We start from the raw sequence: 13,198 nt of genomic DNA, 5'->3' as shown, positions 1-13,198 counted from the left end.
TCTTACAGTGCACTTGGTGGTTCATATCACAAGGTGGTGCTATGGAGTTGGGTTGATTAACCTTAAAACACTGAATGAAGGATAAAAATAAGGTAGTGAACATCAAAGATGTTCGACATAAAGACTTTTGACCTGTCTGTCCATCATAGTGGTGGGTGGAATCCTGATCTGAGTAATAACATTGTTTCTGGCTTTTTATTCTGGAAGATTTGTTGTAGTGTATAATGGAAGTAAGTGTATAGTGATCTGTTAAGTACTTACATCCTTATAGCTAGTCAGTGATGCACACTGTAGCCCTTCAGACTGTCTGTTAATCTTAGTCTTGTATCACTGGTACCACACGAGCAGCAGTGTTCTTCACAGTAAGTGCTGTGTGTGAGCCACCTGCTGCTGTAGCCACATTTCATTGTAGGGATTCTGCAAAATCAGTAACTGTGTTGAGATTGCACAGCATAAGGAAGTGGTGAGTCTAATAATAAGGGAAGAGCTAAAATATATATTTATATATCTCAGGGAAAACATTCCATAGGCTTGTGCCAGATTGTACCCAGCACCCCCACAGGGATGAAGCTCTCATCAGATGTTAAATATTTAGAGGTGGTTGTCAGAAGCCCATGGGGAGCGTTACCTGATGGTGTCATGCTGCTAGTGTGCCTGGTGAGGAAACTAAAGAAGATTTGGTTGCACTGTGAGTAAGGCAGAATCATTCACAGGCTTATAAATGAACCATCTTGACTGGAACCACATGCTTTTTACTCTGCAGGCTTCCCTTGGAGGCAGTATTCTGCAGAGGTGCTGCTCAGTCTCTTGTCTTCACCAGCATGAACACTGAATTTACCAAATGAAGACAGTTTTCTCCTTAAGTGGTGAAAGCTACTGAATCCTTTCATATGCAGCCTAACTGCTTCTCTGTCTATCTTGTGCTGAAAGCTGTCTGAGTCTTGTGCAGAGTTCTGGTCAGGCTGCCTATTGCAAGCTAAGATTTATTGTCTGGCGTTGCCTCAAAGGCTGTTTTCCCTGTTTCTCTTGCACAGACTTAATTATCTCAGAGGGTGTCTTGGGGAATTATATCCTATAAATTCAATAGCTGTTTTTCCTGTCTCTGGGTCTTCTGGTGACCTTTTTGCTGGTGAGAAGGTCCTAAGGAAAATTATTTTCACTTCCTGTGTCCTTTAGAACTAACTGCTCCAGGACTTTATGGCTCAGGCTCCTGCTAATGTTCCTGGCTGTTTGTCTGTCTTGTTGTCTTCTTCCAGCTACTTCACAACCTGTTATTAGATAGTGCTCCTTTGGGTCGAGTGCAGTCGTGACTGCAGTTTGACTAGAATAGAATTCAAGAAAGCTGGCCTGACTATGAGTCTTCAATCTGTTAGAGCTGTGCCTGCTTTAGGGTTTTATTTTAACAATCTGCGGTTATATAAAAGGCTTGTTAAACTGCTGGTGATTTGAAGTCATTGGCTAACGTTCACTTAAACTTGGTTTCTAGAAAATTATTGTTTGAAGTGGGAAAGCTAGAGAAATATTTCTAAAGCTGTGACTTATCCAGGAAGACCTCGCAAGCACAGATGTTACAGATTGCTGGTGAGGAGTGGGCATGGCACAGTCATACAGCTGGCTCTGAGCTGCCTTGGTGTGCCTTTTTTCTTTTTTCCTTTGAATGGAGATCTTTAACTCTGAAGCAAAATACTTGATGTACACAGGCTTCTCATCCTGCACTGTGGTGGGTACTAAAAAAAATACAAAACCCTTTTTTTAGGAGCTTTTTCTTCCCCTTTTAAAATCACCACCTTAAGCAAGTGCCTTGCTGCAGCTCTTCTGGTCTGTCACTGTATTTTTCACAGGTAGCTGTCTGTTTGTCCACTTCTGCATCTGCGTTGTGTGGGTGTCTTGCTTACAGATGTAATGAAATGAGCCTTGCTGACTGAGCTAGGGTTGCTTGGGCTTGAAGTCTGCTCAACTATCACTAGCTTGTTCAGAGGCATTGTTAGAGAAGGAGGAGAAAGGAGTATGTTGTTGGAAGACTCCTTATTTTTGTTCAAAACTCAAAGATCTCAAAAGGTCCCTGGGCCTCTCAAGCCTCATAACCCACTTTTACCTGACATCTGTTGTTTGAGAGTGGAGTGGAGGGCTGCAAGCACCACTGCAGCTTTTGTTCTGCCAGTACCTCTATGTGTTCAGAGATGTGAAGCTTGGTGCAGTCTGGTCACGAACAGTTAGCCATTTTCCTGAAGCACTGCAGCATGTCACAGTTGGCAGCAGTACTAGGGGAAATAGATTGCAGTGTATAGCTCTCAGGCAACATTCCCTGTGTGCTGTGCAGTGGGCAAATGATTAATGCTTTCATGCTTGTGTCCATGTCAGGAAGAACCTTCTGCCATATTTAGCATCATCCTGCTTCTGTACCATGAAAATGCTGTGAATGAAGCGCCCCATCCTGAGTGGTACAGAACACCCTGGTGTAGCTGAGCTCAGCAGATGTTAGAGGCAATGATTCCTGAGCTTAAAAACACCTCTGCAGCTCTCCAGAGAGAAGGAGGGCCTAGTGCTTGGGTAAACATGCTCCAGGCAGTACACAGACATATCTAAACCCTGAGTTAAAGTGCAGTGATTTCAGTCTCAAAACCTCAGTGGATAACACAGAAGAGCTGAAAAACATTGAGAAATGAAATAGGCCTGTTATGTTCCAGAGTCAAAATACCAGTTACATGTTGCAGACACATTGCTTATCCTGTAGTGTGGAATTTCTTCCAAGTGTGATGGGGAACTTCTGTGCCAAATGGCTAACGTGTTTCAGAATATTCAAGATTAGCTAGTTTGTGCCACCTTCATTGGCATGACACTGAGGGTTACTGTATCTGTATGCCTGACCTCTTCTTTCTGATGTAGGAATGCTTTTAAGCAGAGTGCCATAGAGATTATAAGGCCATGCTTCTCAGATTTACTCCTGGAGTAGCTTTTTAAGGTCTAAATTTGCATGCATGACTTCATTCATGGGGAGCAGGAGGGGACAGAGAACTTACATTTAGAATTTGGCAACAATATAGCATCTCAAATACATGAGTTACTATAGCATGCAGTGCACTGTGGAAATGCTCTTATCTGTACTTTGTATTTGCTCTAGATGCATTATATTTTGTCCTTGCATTCTGTATTGTCTGCATTTGAGCTTCCTATTCTCTCATCCGTAGTCCTCTTACTGTTATTACATACATATTCTGAGAGGTTGCTTATTACTCTTCAAAAAGCTATTGTCTGGTGTGCAGGGCTGCCATGGTCTGACTTTCTTCTTCCCCCCATCTTACGGGCTGCTTCAGCATTGAAATTAGCATAGAGAGTAATCTGAAACAGTGACTGATTTCCAAAATTCTGTAGCGTGTTATTTCTTCTTTTTTAAATGCAGATCAGGCTATTGCAGGCACAAGCTGTTAAAGTAAATGGTGATGAAGAGGGGAAACTGAGAGAAGCAGGGTATAGGTGTTATAAACCTTTCTTGGAAGATTGCTTTTATCTTAATTAGTCTGTGAAAGCAGTGGAACACAAGTATGAATTTATTTGTGAAACCTTTGGTAGAGAGTCTCTTTTATTCTTTCTCTACTCTGCAGTTAAGTACTGTTCCTTGAAGAATGGTTATCGTAATCGAAACATAAATTTACCCAACCTTTACTGCATGCTGTGATTGCTGCTGCTTTATCACAGCTTCACAGGTTGGGACTGCAAGTGATTAAAGCTGTAAGTGACAGCTGCTGGCCTAACCTCTCTCCTGTGTGTTGCTGTTGATGTCTGTACTGCCAGGCTAGGTGAGCCGAAGTCTCCAAGTGTCCAGCATAGCAAGACTCAAGTGTTACTGTTTGGAGCACCTTCAAACTGTGAAAAAGCTATTTGCAGGCTGCTGATGCCAAGCAGTGATGATTTTAGACTTCCTTCAGAACAGTGTGTGCTGTGACTTTGAGCTGTTCAGATAAACTGGCATAGCTGTGCATTAATACTGACTCTAGTGTCTGACAGTGGAGAGGAGGATTTCTGAAGTTGAGACAACTTCTGAAGAGCACCTGGCTGTGGTAACCAAGCAAGCTGGCTTCTACAGGTGTCATTTCAGTATTTTTACTGGGTGTTTTGTCTTATTTTTTTCTTTCTCCTGCCTTTTTTTTTCCCCCGTGCTTAACTGTTCCAGTTATCTAGATGTAACACTTATTATGATATTGATTATCTTGATACATAGGTAAGATCCTGAGCTACGTTCTATCTGTTGAGTGAGAGGTACTTCCAGTACTTCAGCTGGCAGCTGAATCTTTGGCACCACTATCCCTTTGGCACCACTATCCTTTCCTCCTATGCACTGCCTGAACAGAAATGACTCCCCAGCTCACTCAGTTGTTGACTGTAAAGCACTGATGGGCCGGCAGTTTGAATCACAGCTGTTGAGTTGGTGTTCCTGTAACTACAAAGCCTGGGAATTCTTGTGGCCTGTCACTGCACCAGTTGGTAGCAGTTCTTGAAGATGGATATGTTGAGTTCAAAATAGATCTTTCTGCACAAACCGATACGTGGTGAATCACAGGATCTTCATGGTCACACTTAATGTAGTTCTTTAAATATGACAGCGTTACTTCGTGATTTAATGAGTTTGTCCTGCAAATTTTCATGTTTTAATCTTTCTCCAAGTGTGTAATGGAATGCTTTTGACATAAAGCTATCAAGTAGACAACTATATCCATGAAAATCCATACTCTTTCTTGCTATTTAAATGTGCTTTTATGAGGAGACTATGTTCTGGGGCAGTTGCAGGTCTCTGCATCTATTGCACAGTGAAGTGCTCTTTGTACTTAGTCTGCAGATTAAAGTCTGGAGCCCAGAGTTCTGTATTGCAGAATTGATGCTGTTCTATGTTAAGTGTTTCGTATGCAGTCTACAAAGAAGTGCATAGCAGTATTTTCCGGTTAGCAACATGTCTTCACTGGCTCTCAATTGCATCTCTGTGTGCTGTCAGCATATCTTGGGCTTTTTGCCTCTCCTGTTGTTACAAAAGCACCAGAAGTCTGTATCTGTTATCCTGCTGCACCTATAAAACCTGAGTCTCAAACTGGAGCTGACAGCTGTTCCATCTGTTGTTGACCTCTGCTCATTCACGTGAATGTATGCTGTGTTCCTCAAGAGCTGATGTAATCTGTCCAGTAAGTGCAGATTAGCCTGGGGCCTTTGCTTACATGGTTTGTGATTGGAAACGCATGCATTTGTAATGAGAAGTGATTAATGTGACTTCCCATTTCACTTATAAATTATGACTGAGCCACGAGTGACAGAGAAATACAGCTTAGCTGTTGAACAGCAACAGAAGTGTTTTAACAAGATGCAGTGGTTCTCAAACCCACGATTGCCTCCTACAAAATTCATCCTCTGTGGAGTATTTCTTGACGTGATCTGTGCCTTCAACTGATCTGAACAGCTTTGAGATAGTGTCAAGTGGCACTGCCCTTGCAGCAGAACTAAAGCAACGGTGCGTAGTCGGCTACAGACAGGTGAGCATTAGAGGAAGGCTCTATACTCTAGTGTGTGTATCTATGTGAAACTTAGTGACCTCGTTGAATTGCCTTTGTGAGAGGTTGACTGCCCCAGCCTAGGGATTATCCAATATGTAGTCGAGACAGAATAGCACTCCTTGAAACAGCCAGCAGACTGTGGGTATAAAGCTTTAAATCTGGAAGTACCCAAATCCTAATTTTGATCACTTGTCTACCTTGTAGAAAATCATCAAGGAAAATACTCTCAATTAACTTTTTGATGGATTTTTGTGTTCTCTTGACAGCTGCCATTAACCTAGCAAAGCTGAAGCTTTTCAGGCATTACTATGTTATGGTAAGTTTAAAACTGAACAAACAGAACAACATACAAGCAAAACCCAACCAAACAAATCCAGCAGCTGTGTACCTATGCATACAGAGCACTTGGAAGCCATTCCAGCTCTTGGCTGGATTACTTGTTTGAAGCTATAACTCATGAATGGGATGGAGATGTTGCCAGTTCTGTGGCAGTGATGTGCTTTGGCATCTTGGCCAATTGGGTTACACACCTCCAAGCAACTTCCCTTCTTTTCCAAGTAGTTGCATCCTTCTATCTTTTAAATTGGTTCCAACTATCTGTAATGCTTACTAATTTCCTCTGGAGACAGCTTGAGCTGCCAGTTGAATCGATGGGCTTGAATAAAATACAATAAACTTGGTAAAAACTAAACTTGGGAGCAAACAGTGCCTTGAGATGCACACATACAGCTTCTTATTAAGTCACTGGGGGCCCTGAGCATAACTCCTAAGAGAGTATATCCTCCTTAATGGTTTCCAGTGGTCTCATTTCAGACTCTAAGAAGCATTAAGAGTAATAAATTACAATACTGATTCTAGAATTCTACAAAACCCAAATGCTTAAAGCATTTTCCTGATGTAACTTAAATATGTTAGTAGCAGCTTGAGTCATTTGGATGTTCAACAAACTGCAGAGCCCTCAGCCTATATCTTCCTTGTTTATCGAAGAAGCATAATAGGGCTAATCTGACATAATGAGGTGTCTGGGAGCTGCTTAAGCTATTTCTCTGGAAAAATAGGTTCAGTCAGGATGATGCTATTGTTCTCGCTCACAGATTGTGTGTTTCCTTCCCACAGATTGTGTGTTACATTTACTTCACACAAATCATTGCAATTCTCATAAAGATTGCTGTTCCATTCCAGTGGAAATGGCTGTACCAGGTATTTGTCAATAACACAAAATACATCCATCCCTCTATTTTATTTTACTTTATTTACTAATCTGTAAAAATAACCCCACCAAACCAAGTCCTTAATTTGTTGTTCATGTTGTGGTAGAACATGTCAAAGCTCAATGATACATTCTGGCTTCTCCTCACTAATATCACTGATCACTCCTGATGGCAGGAGTGGATTTTTCTAGTCCTGTTTGACCAGCAAGACTGCTGGATTATACATGAGATGTCTGAAAGTAATTGCTTTATTGATTTTAGACTTTCAATTTAAAAATGTCTGAAGGAAATTAATCAAGAACATAGAAAAGAGGGGAAAAAAAATTACTTAGGTTTGCCCTGTGTAATTGAGGCCCTGGGGAGCCAGTGAAATAGACTTTTGCTTTTCCATTTACAGGCTTTATTTGCCTAGTGACTTTTAAATACTTGATTTCTTAACATATAATCCAAGTAACTGTGCAGGTAGTCTGTGGAATATATTAACTGTTGGAAATGTCAGACAACTTCAGGATATGGTGTTCTTTTTTTTTCCTTGGCTTTTAAGTCTTGCTGAACATCACTGGAGTGATGTCTAGAGTTGTAACTGAATATAAAGTGATGGGGAAATTTGAAAGAACAAAGTGTTTGACAGCCTTTACCCTGGGATTAATGATAACGGGATAGAAATTGCTTTTTTATTTCTGCTGTGACACAGACTTCTTGGCCATTCAATCTTGAACCTTATGAATGAGGAGAAGTGTTTTATGACCATGAAGAATTACAGGAGTGAGTTTCAATCTTGTGTCTTACTTGCAGCTGCTGAATGAAATGGCCACGCTGGTGTTCTTTGTCCTCACTGGGTACAAGTTCCGTCCAGCATCAGATAACCCTTACCTGCAGCTTTCTCAAGATGATGAGGATGATTTGGAGATGGAAGCTGTGTAAGAACCTCCTTTTACTACCTCTTCCTTTTACTGCTGAATGTAAACGAGATGATGTAAGGCCACTTTGGCTTTGAAGTTCAATCTAAAGATCTGCAAAAGCTTATTTTAAGTAACTCTGCACTGAGATGGGGATTTTAGCAGTGCTCTTCAGTGTTCCATTCCATGCAGCAGACCATGAGGCACCACAAATGCAGTAGGACTGAATTAGTGAGGATAAACTACGAAGTGGGACTCAACATAATCCCTGTCATTTCCATTGCAGTGATTTTCTGAGGACTTATTGAAAAACACTTCTTTTTTTTATATAATAAAAACTGCCCTAAGAAATGCAGCATACTGAAAGCGTTGAGTATAGTTATAATTACCATACCATTGCCGCTGTAGGAGCAGAACCAGCCTGATCTCATAGTAGTTATGCATTTCGTGCATAATTGCAGTTCATGTTCAGACTCAGAAGTCTGTTCCTGAGAGTTTCATTTCAGCTTTGCAAGTGTCCTTTACCTGATTTTGGGTAGAATATCTCAACGCTCCTCTTATTTTTATTGCAGGGGCAAAAAAGTCAGAATGTGTTTGCTGCCCTCGTAGTTAGGTCAGCAAGAAGTGGAGCTTACTGGGGAATTGCTACAAAGATAGGTTTGTAAGGTGGGATCTGCTTGCAGTGTCATGCAGGGACTTAATTCTCTGAAATGTCTCTAGTAACAGATCTTATTGCCAAATCCTTTGTTATTTTACTTGATCAGGTATTTTTTTAGTTGTAATAAGAAGCAACCTTGCACCATACAGTGGTTTCACTGGACTGGAGACGTTGCCCAGTTTCAGAGAGACTGTCAGAAACAAGCCTAAAGAAGTTGAGTGAACGAATGGAGTGATTTATAGCTTGCAGTGGGGGTACAGATGTTACTTGAGGATAGAACTCTCTGTGAGCCTCTTCCTAGTAAGGCATTTTATGCTTTTACGTTTGGAGTTTCCACTGTTGTGCTTTGTGGGTTGCTCCCCTTGCCTTGCTGGAATTGTTCTCATCTGATTCACGAGTTTTATTCCACGTGGGCACTTGGCAGAGGATGATTTCTTAGTGTCTTGTGCTGTCTCCCTTGGCTGCATCAGGGAGGTTAAGTTTACACGTGTTTGAAAGGCATGGTTCACACACCTCCTGTAATAGGTGAAGTGCTGCAATGCAAGTGTATTAAATTTCTTGTTGTTTTGATCTTGCTGGGTCTTATTTTTGCTTTTATAAATATTAAATGTTGTTTCTATGGGGAAAAAAACGTCAAGGCTTTATTTGAGCTAGTGACTAAGTGCCTGACTGCATCCTGAGTAACCACTGTATGAGTGTTTTGTCTTTCATGTGATAAATACTGACTTGTCTTCATGGTGCTCTGCCATGTCATCTTTACAGGCTTTATGGTGGTGGGTTTTTTTCTAACTTAATTTTTTAATCTTTCCTTTTTTTAAACACTTGCTGCAGAAGCATTTAGTTACTTGAGACTCAATATAGTCAGCAGAGCTCAAAGGTCACCGTGCCTGATTTCCAGCCTTGCTCTTCTTCCAGCAAGAAGATGCTTTTAAGTGCAGCTCTTTAGCTGAACGCCAGTTTTCGTGCAACGCAAACTATACAAAGCTCTGTTTGGCAGGCAATGTAAATATTGCAAAGGACAGTGTTGCAATCTGAAGGGTTTAAAGAAAAATAGAATCTGAGGACTAAGTGCCTGTGACAGATGCAATGTGGGGCACAAATCTTCCCTCTGTAGCAATATTTGAAAATATTTTATAGATAAAGAGCAGTGAAGGTGATTTGCAAACGATTGCAAAGGTGATTTTTGTTTGGTTTTTTTTTCCCCTTCCAATTAACATGCTCTAACTTGGGAGAACACATCCACAAATGTTACAGGACTTTCCTTCCAATTATACCAGGCTCAATAGAAGCTGCCCTGGTGAAGAAGAGAGGATGACTAAACCTGAACTAAGGACTGGGTCTGTTCTTTTTCAAGCAGGGTCAATAGCCATTCATCATCAACAAAGTGCCTTTCTGTGTATTTTGTGTTGGGCAGCCTCTCGAGCCTGTTCTGTCACTATGTGGGCTTGTTCCTGACAGTTTGTTAGACTAAAGTACTCTGTCTGAAAAGGTGCAGCCACACTTGGCAGGAACAGTTGTCAGGCTTCCAGTCCTAATGCCATTTCTGGGACATGGACACAAAAAATTAACTGTACAGTCGATAAAGTGGGGTGAGGAAGGGGAGAGGAAGCAGTTCTGTGGGTTTGTTTTTTACTCTTGCAGTAAGCTATTTTGTTAGCTTAATAATCACTGCTTTAGATGTTAGGTACCAAAGAGCTCTTCTGCAATCTGAGTTGAGATCATATTCATAAGTGTATGTGGGGTTGGGATATTTCCACTGAAGGAGGGATTGCAGCGATAACTGTTGATGCTTAACTGAGTATATCTATTTTGCTGAGTGCATGGAGACTTGATTCTGTATTCTCTTAACACCCCCATACAGCCTCAACATAGTGAACTATTGTGGTAATGCTGACCTACCTTTGCTCATGCCCTGGGATCTGGAGTTTCTCCCTGTGTCATGAGACAGCCTGTTCTGTGCAGAGACTTGAAGTTCTGATGGGTTGCTTTGCTCTGCCTTCTCTGTTTGTGCTTTGTGGCAGACTGATTCATGATGTTCTTTGTTGGAAGTGATTTTCCTTCCCTCTGACAGCCACAAAAGTTCTCTGGAGGAATGGTTTAGTGGGAAGGGTTTGTATTTTAGCAATGACTGAAATGCAGAAGTGCAATTCAGTGAAGTGTTCAGTTGGGAAATGTTTCCTTGCAGTATTGCAGGTCAGAGCTGAAGTTCTGAGACTGCTCAGAGCATTACAATGAGAGTTGCAGTGATCTTGACCATAGCGCTGTTACCTTTATTTCATGGGCTTTAGAACACATTGTCTGAACTAATTTTGAGAGGGAAGAGAATTTCCCATTGTACATGAGCAGCAAGACAAAATCAGGCCTTAAGATCTCTGCACTGCTCACTTGTCCTTAGACAAGAACAGCACCTACCAGATGAGCAGCCTTTAACAGCTGAGGGATCCACCCAGCTCCCAAAATCTCACTTTCATTATGTATCTGTTTGTCTCATTCCTCCATGAACACGGGAAGTGGGTCATTCACATTTGACTGTAACCTCTGATGTTTTGTCGTCTTCTTGAAACATAACTTTGTAATTGTGCTGAAGCTCAGTGCTAAAATCTAGGCTGTGCCTGGTGGGATCCTACTTGTGAGTCAAGTGTTAGCACTGCTTTGGTGTCGTGCATGGGCAAAACATCTATTTATGGATCCCAGTATGATTGCTGTTGGATTGTTTTGGCAGTGGCTCATTTCTTGGTTTGTAATTGTAATCTTAAGCTCGCCCCTGAAGAATCAACATTTAGTTCCTTCTTCTGTGTTTATGAAGTCAATTATTCCTGAAGAGTAAACTTCATAGTTGTTTTTCTGCATTGTCCTGTAATTTTCAGGCCATTACTTACTTCAATTTGCCTGAACCTTTCAGTGTTCTAGTCCTGTTCTCAAATATGTGCCTCTTAGTGTCTTCTGCAGATTTAATAAGCAAGTTCTCTATTCCATTACCCAGGCAATTACTGAAAATATTGAGTAGAAGTGAACCCAGGACAGACCTCTGGAACCACACTCAGTGTTCTTTCATTTTTGACAGGAAACCATTAAATACATCTCAATGCATGTTTTTCCAATTTGTTCTGCCTCCGTGATGATAGTTTTGTCTAGCTCATATTTCCCAAGATTTTTCCTATGTGACTGTGGGAAAGCTATTGTAATTGAGGAGAACTTGTGAGACTTATCTGTCCTCTGTTCTGAAAAGCATGATGTGATCTCCTCCAGGCAAATGTTCGCTAATTCCATCTTCTTTAAGCAGCCTGTTTGTTTTCTCCCTTTTTTATTCCCTACCAAACTAAAAAATGGAATTAGGTCTGTGCTCTTCTGGCCCCTCTTATTCCATTAAATACAAGCTCATCTAGGCCTACTCTGAGGTATCTTAACGTCTGGTGGGTCCCAGTCGTGTCACCATTAAGAGTCATAGGATGTACTGGTTTTTGTTTGGGTAAATTATTCTTAGAGGTCATAAAAGCTGATCTCTAATGTGAAGATTACTTCTCCTCCAGGGTAATGCTGTGAAGATGCTGTTAGCTATTTTGATCAGATATTCTTACATGGTGAACAGCAGGTGAAAGCACGTAAATACTGACAGCAACAACGTCAAACAGGGTAGTTTTATGTATGCTTCCAGGCATCCCTTGTGAATGCACTGTGCTGTTGGCGCTGTTAGTTACAGCATCCACAACAACCTTTGCAGAACATCTGTAGGAAAAAATACGTGCAGAATGAGAATCACACTGTGCAAAATAATGGAGCAAATGTCTGGTGTCTGAGAATAGACTGTTTTGTGTGCTCAGGAAGGAAGATACAGGGTTGAAGAGCTTGTTGGATAGCCAAGGTAGTTCTGAGAATAGTGGTGCTGTTCTAGCCGGATAAAAAGATGAGTTTGAATGGTGTTTGAACAGTATTACATGGCTTTGTAGTTCACTAGTCAGATTGCCATGAAAAATACAGACTTAAAATAGCCTGGGTTGAAAAGGACCTCAAAGAACATCCAGTTCCAACCCCCTGCTGTGTGCAGGGTCGCCAACCAGCAGCCCAGGCTGCCCAGAGCCACATCCAGCCTGGCCTTGGATGCCTGCAGGGATGGGGCATCCACAGCCTCCTTGGGCAACCTGTTCCAGTGCGTCACCACCTTCTGGGTGAAAAACTTCCTCCTAAGATCCAACCTAAACCTCCCCAATCGTAGTTTAAAACCGTTCCCCTTGTCTTATCTATATCCTTCGCATGGATTGGTATAACTGGAATGGCCTCTCAGTTTTCGTTGCTGTTCATTAAGTGGTTTTGCTATGAGCAGAGCTGGCGTGCATTAGGCTAGTAATGATCACTTGGGGCAGCATCTGTGATGCTTGTTCTTTAAACAGGAACAATGTATTATACATGTCAAATGCACAACTAAGTCTAATGCAGAGTTAAGGGTGTTCAGCTGTAAAGTTTCTAGGCAAGCTGCTCAAGCTTTAGCATATAAACAGCTGGTGTCAAGGTGACAACCCCATACATCTTCAAATACGAGCAAATATTGTAATGCTTATTCCATTGCAGTGTCTCTAATACTGTTTCAATAGGATATTCTCTAGCACAAGGGAAATAATTGAATGATGCTGTGGGTTCATATAAAGCTTCCAAGCTGAGTGCTGTTTAGATCTTGTCTATTACCATCATTTCATCTGTTCCACATCTATTTTAACTATGGAGCTACACTCATTCTACTGGTACAGGTGTGTTAAATGTTTGTTTCTGATGCTACATCTGGACTCCTAGAATGGGAAGCTGTGAGCCAGTCTACATTTGTCTGTTCTATTTTAATGGCAGATGAGGAGTAATGAGAATCATCACCATCAGTGATGTGTCCAGAACAGTATCTGGTCT

The 13,198-nt window shown here is 41.4% G+C and overlaps 1 protein-coding gene across 6 annotated transcripts in view; it reads left to right on the top strand.

Moving 5' to 3' along the window:
* The window catches only part of GPR107 (G protein-coupled receptor 107), a 33,785-nt gene that overhangs the window by 14,821 nt on the left and 5,766 nt on the right, over window positions 1-13,198 (top strand). For 4 of the 6 annotated variants that reach the window (XM_085521341.1, XM_015879221.3, XM_085521342.1 and 1 more), the window contains 3 exons: window positions 5,804-5,853; window positions 6,654-6,737; window positions 7,544-7,668. The exons of the other annotated variants lie outside the window; for them this stretch is intronic. In XM_085521341.1, coding sequence (XP_085377467.1) covers window positions 5,804-5,853; window positions 6,654-6,737; window positions 7,544-7,668 — 259 coding nt within the window. The remainder of the gene's footprint in view (window positions 1-5,803; window positions 5,854-6,653; window positions 6,738-7,543; window positions 7,669-13,198) is intronic. 6 annotated transcript variants of the gene reach the window in all.

Source organism: Coturnix japonica, chromosome 21 (genome assembly GCF_054131305.1).
Source record: "Coturnix japonica strain WE chromosome 21, WE-NBRP24, whole genome shotgun sequence".
Lineage (NCBI taxonomy): Eukaryota > Metazoa > Chordata > Aves > Galliformes > Phasianidae > Coturnix > Coturnix japonica.
Note: the sequence above shows the minus strand (reverse complement) of the source record. Positions and strands in the feature narration are given on the sequence as shown.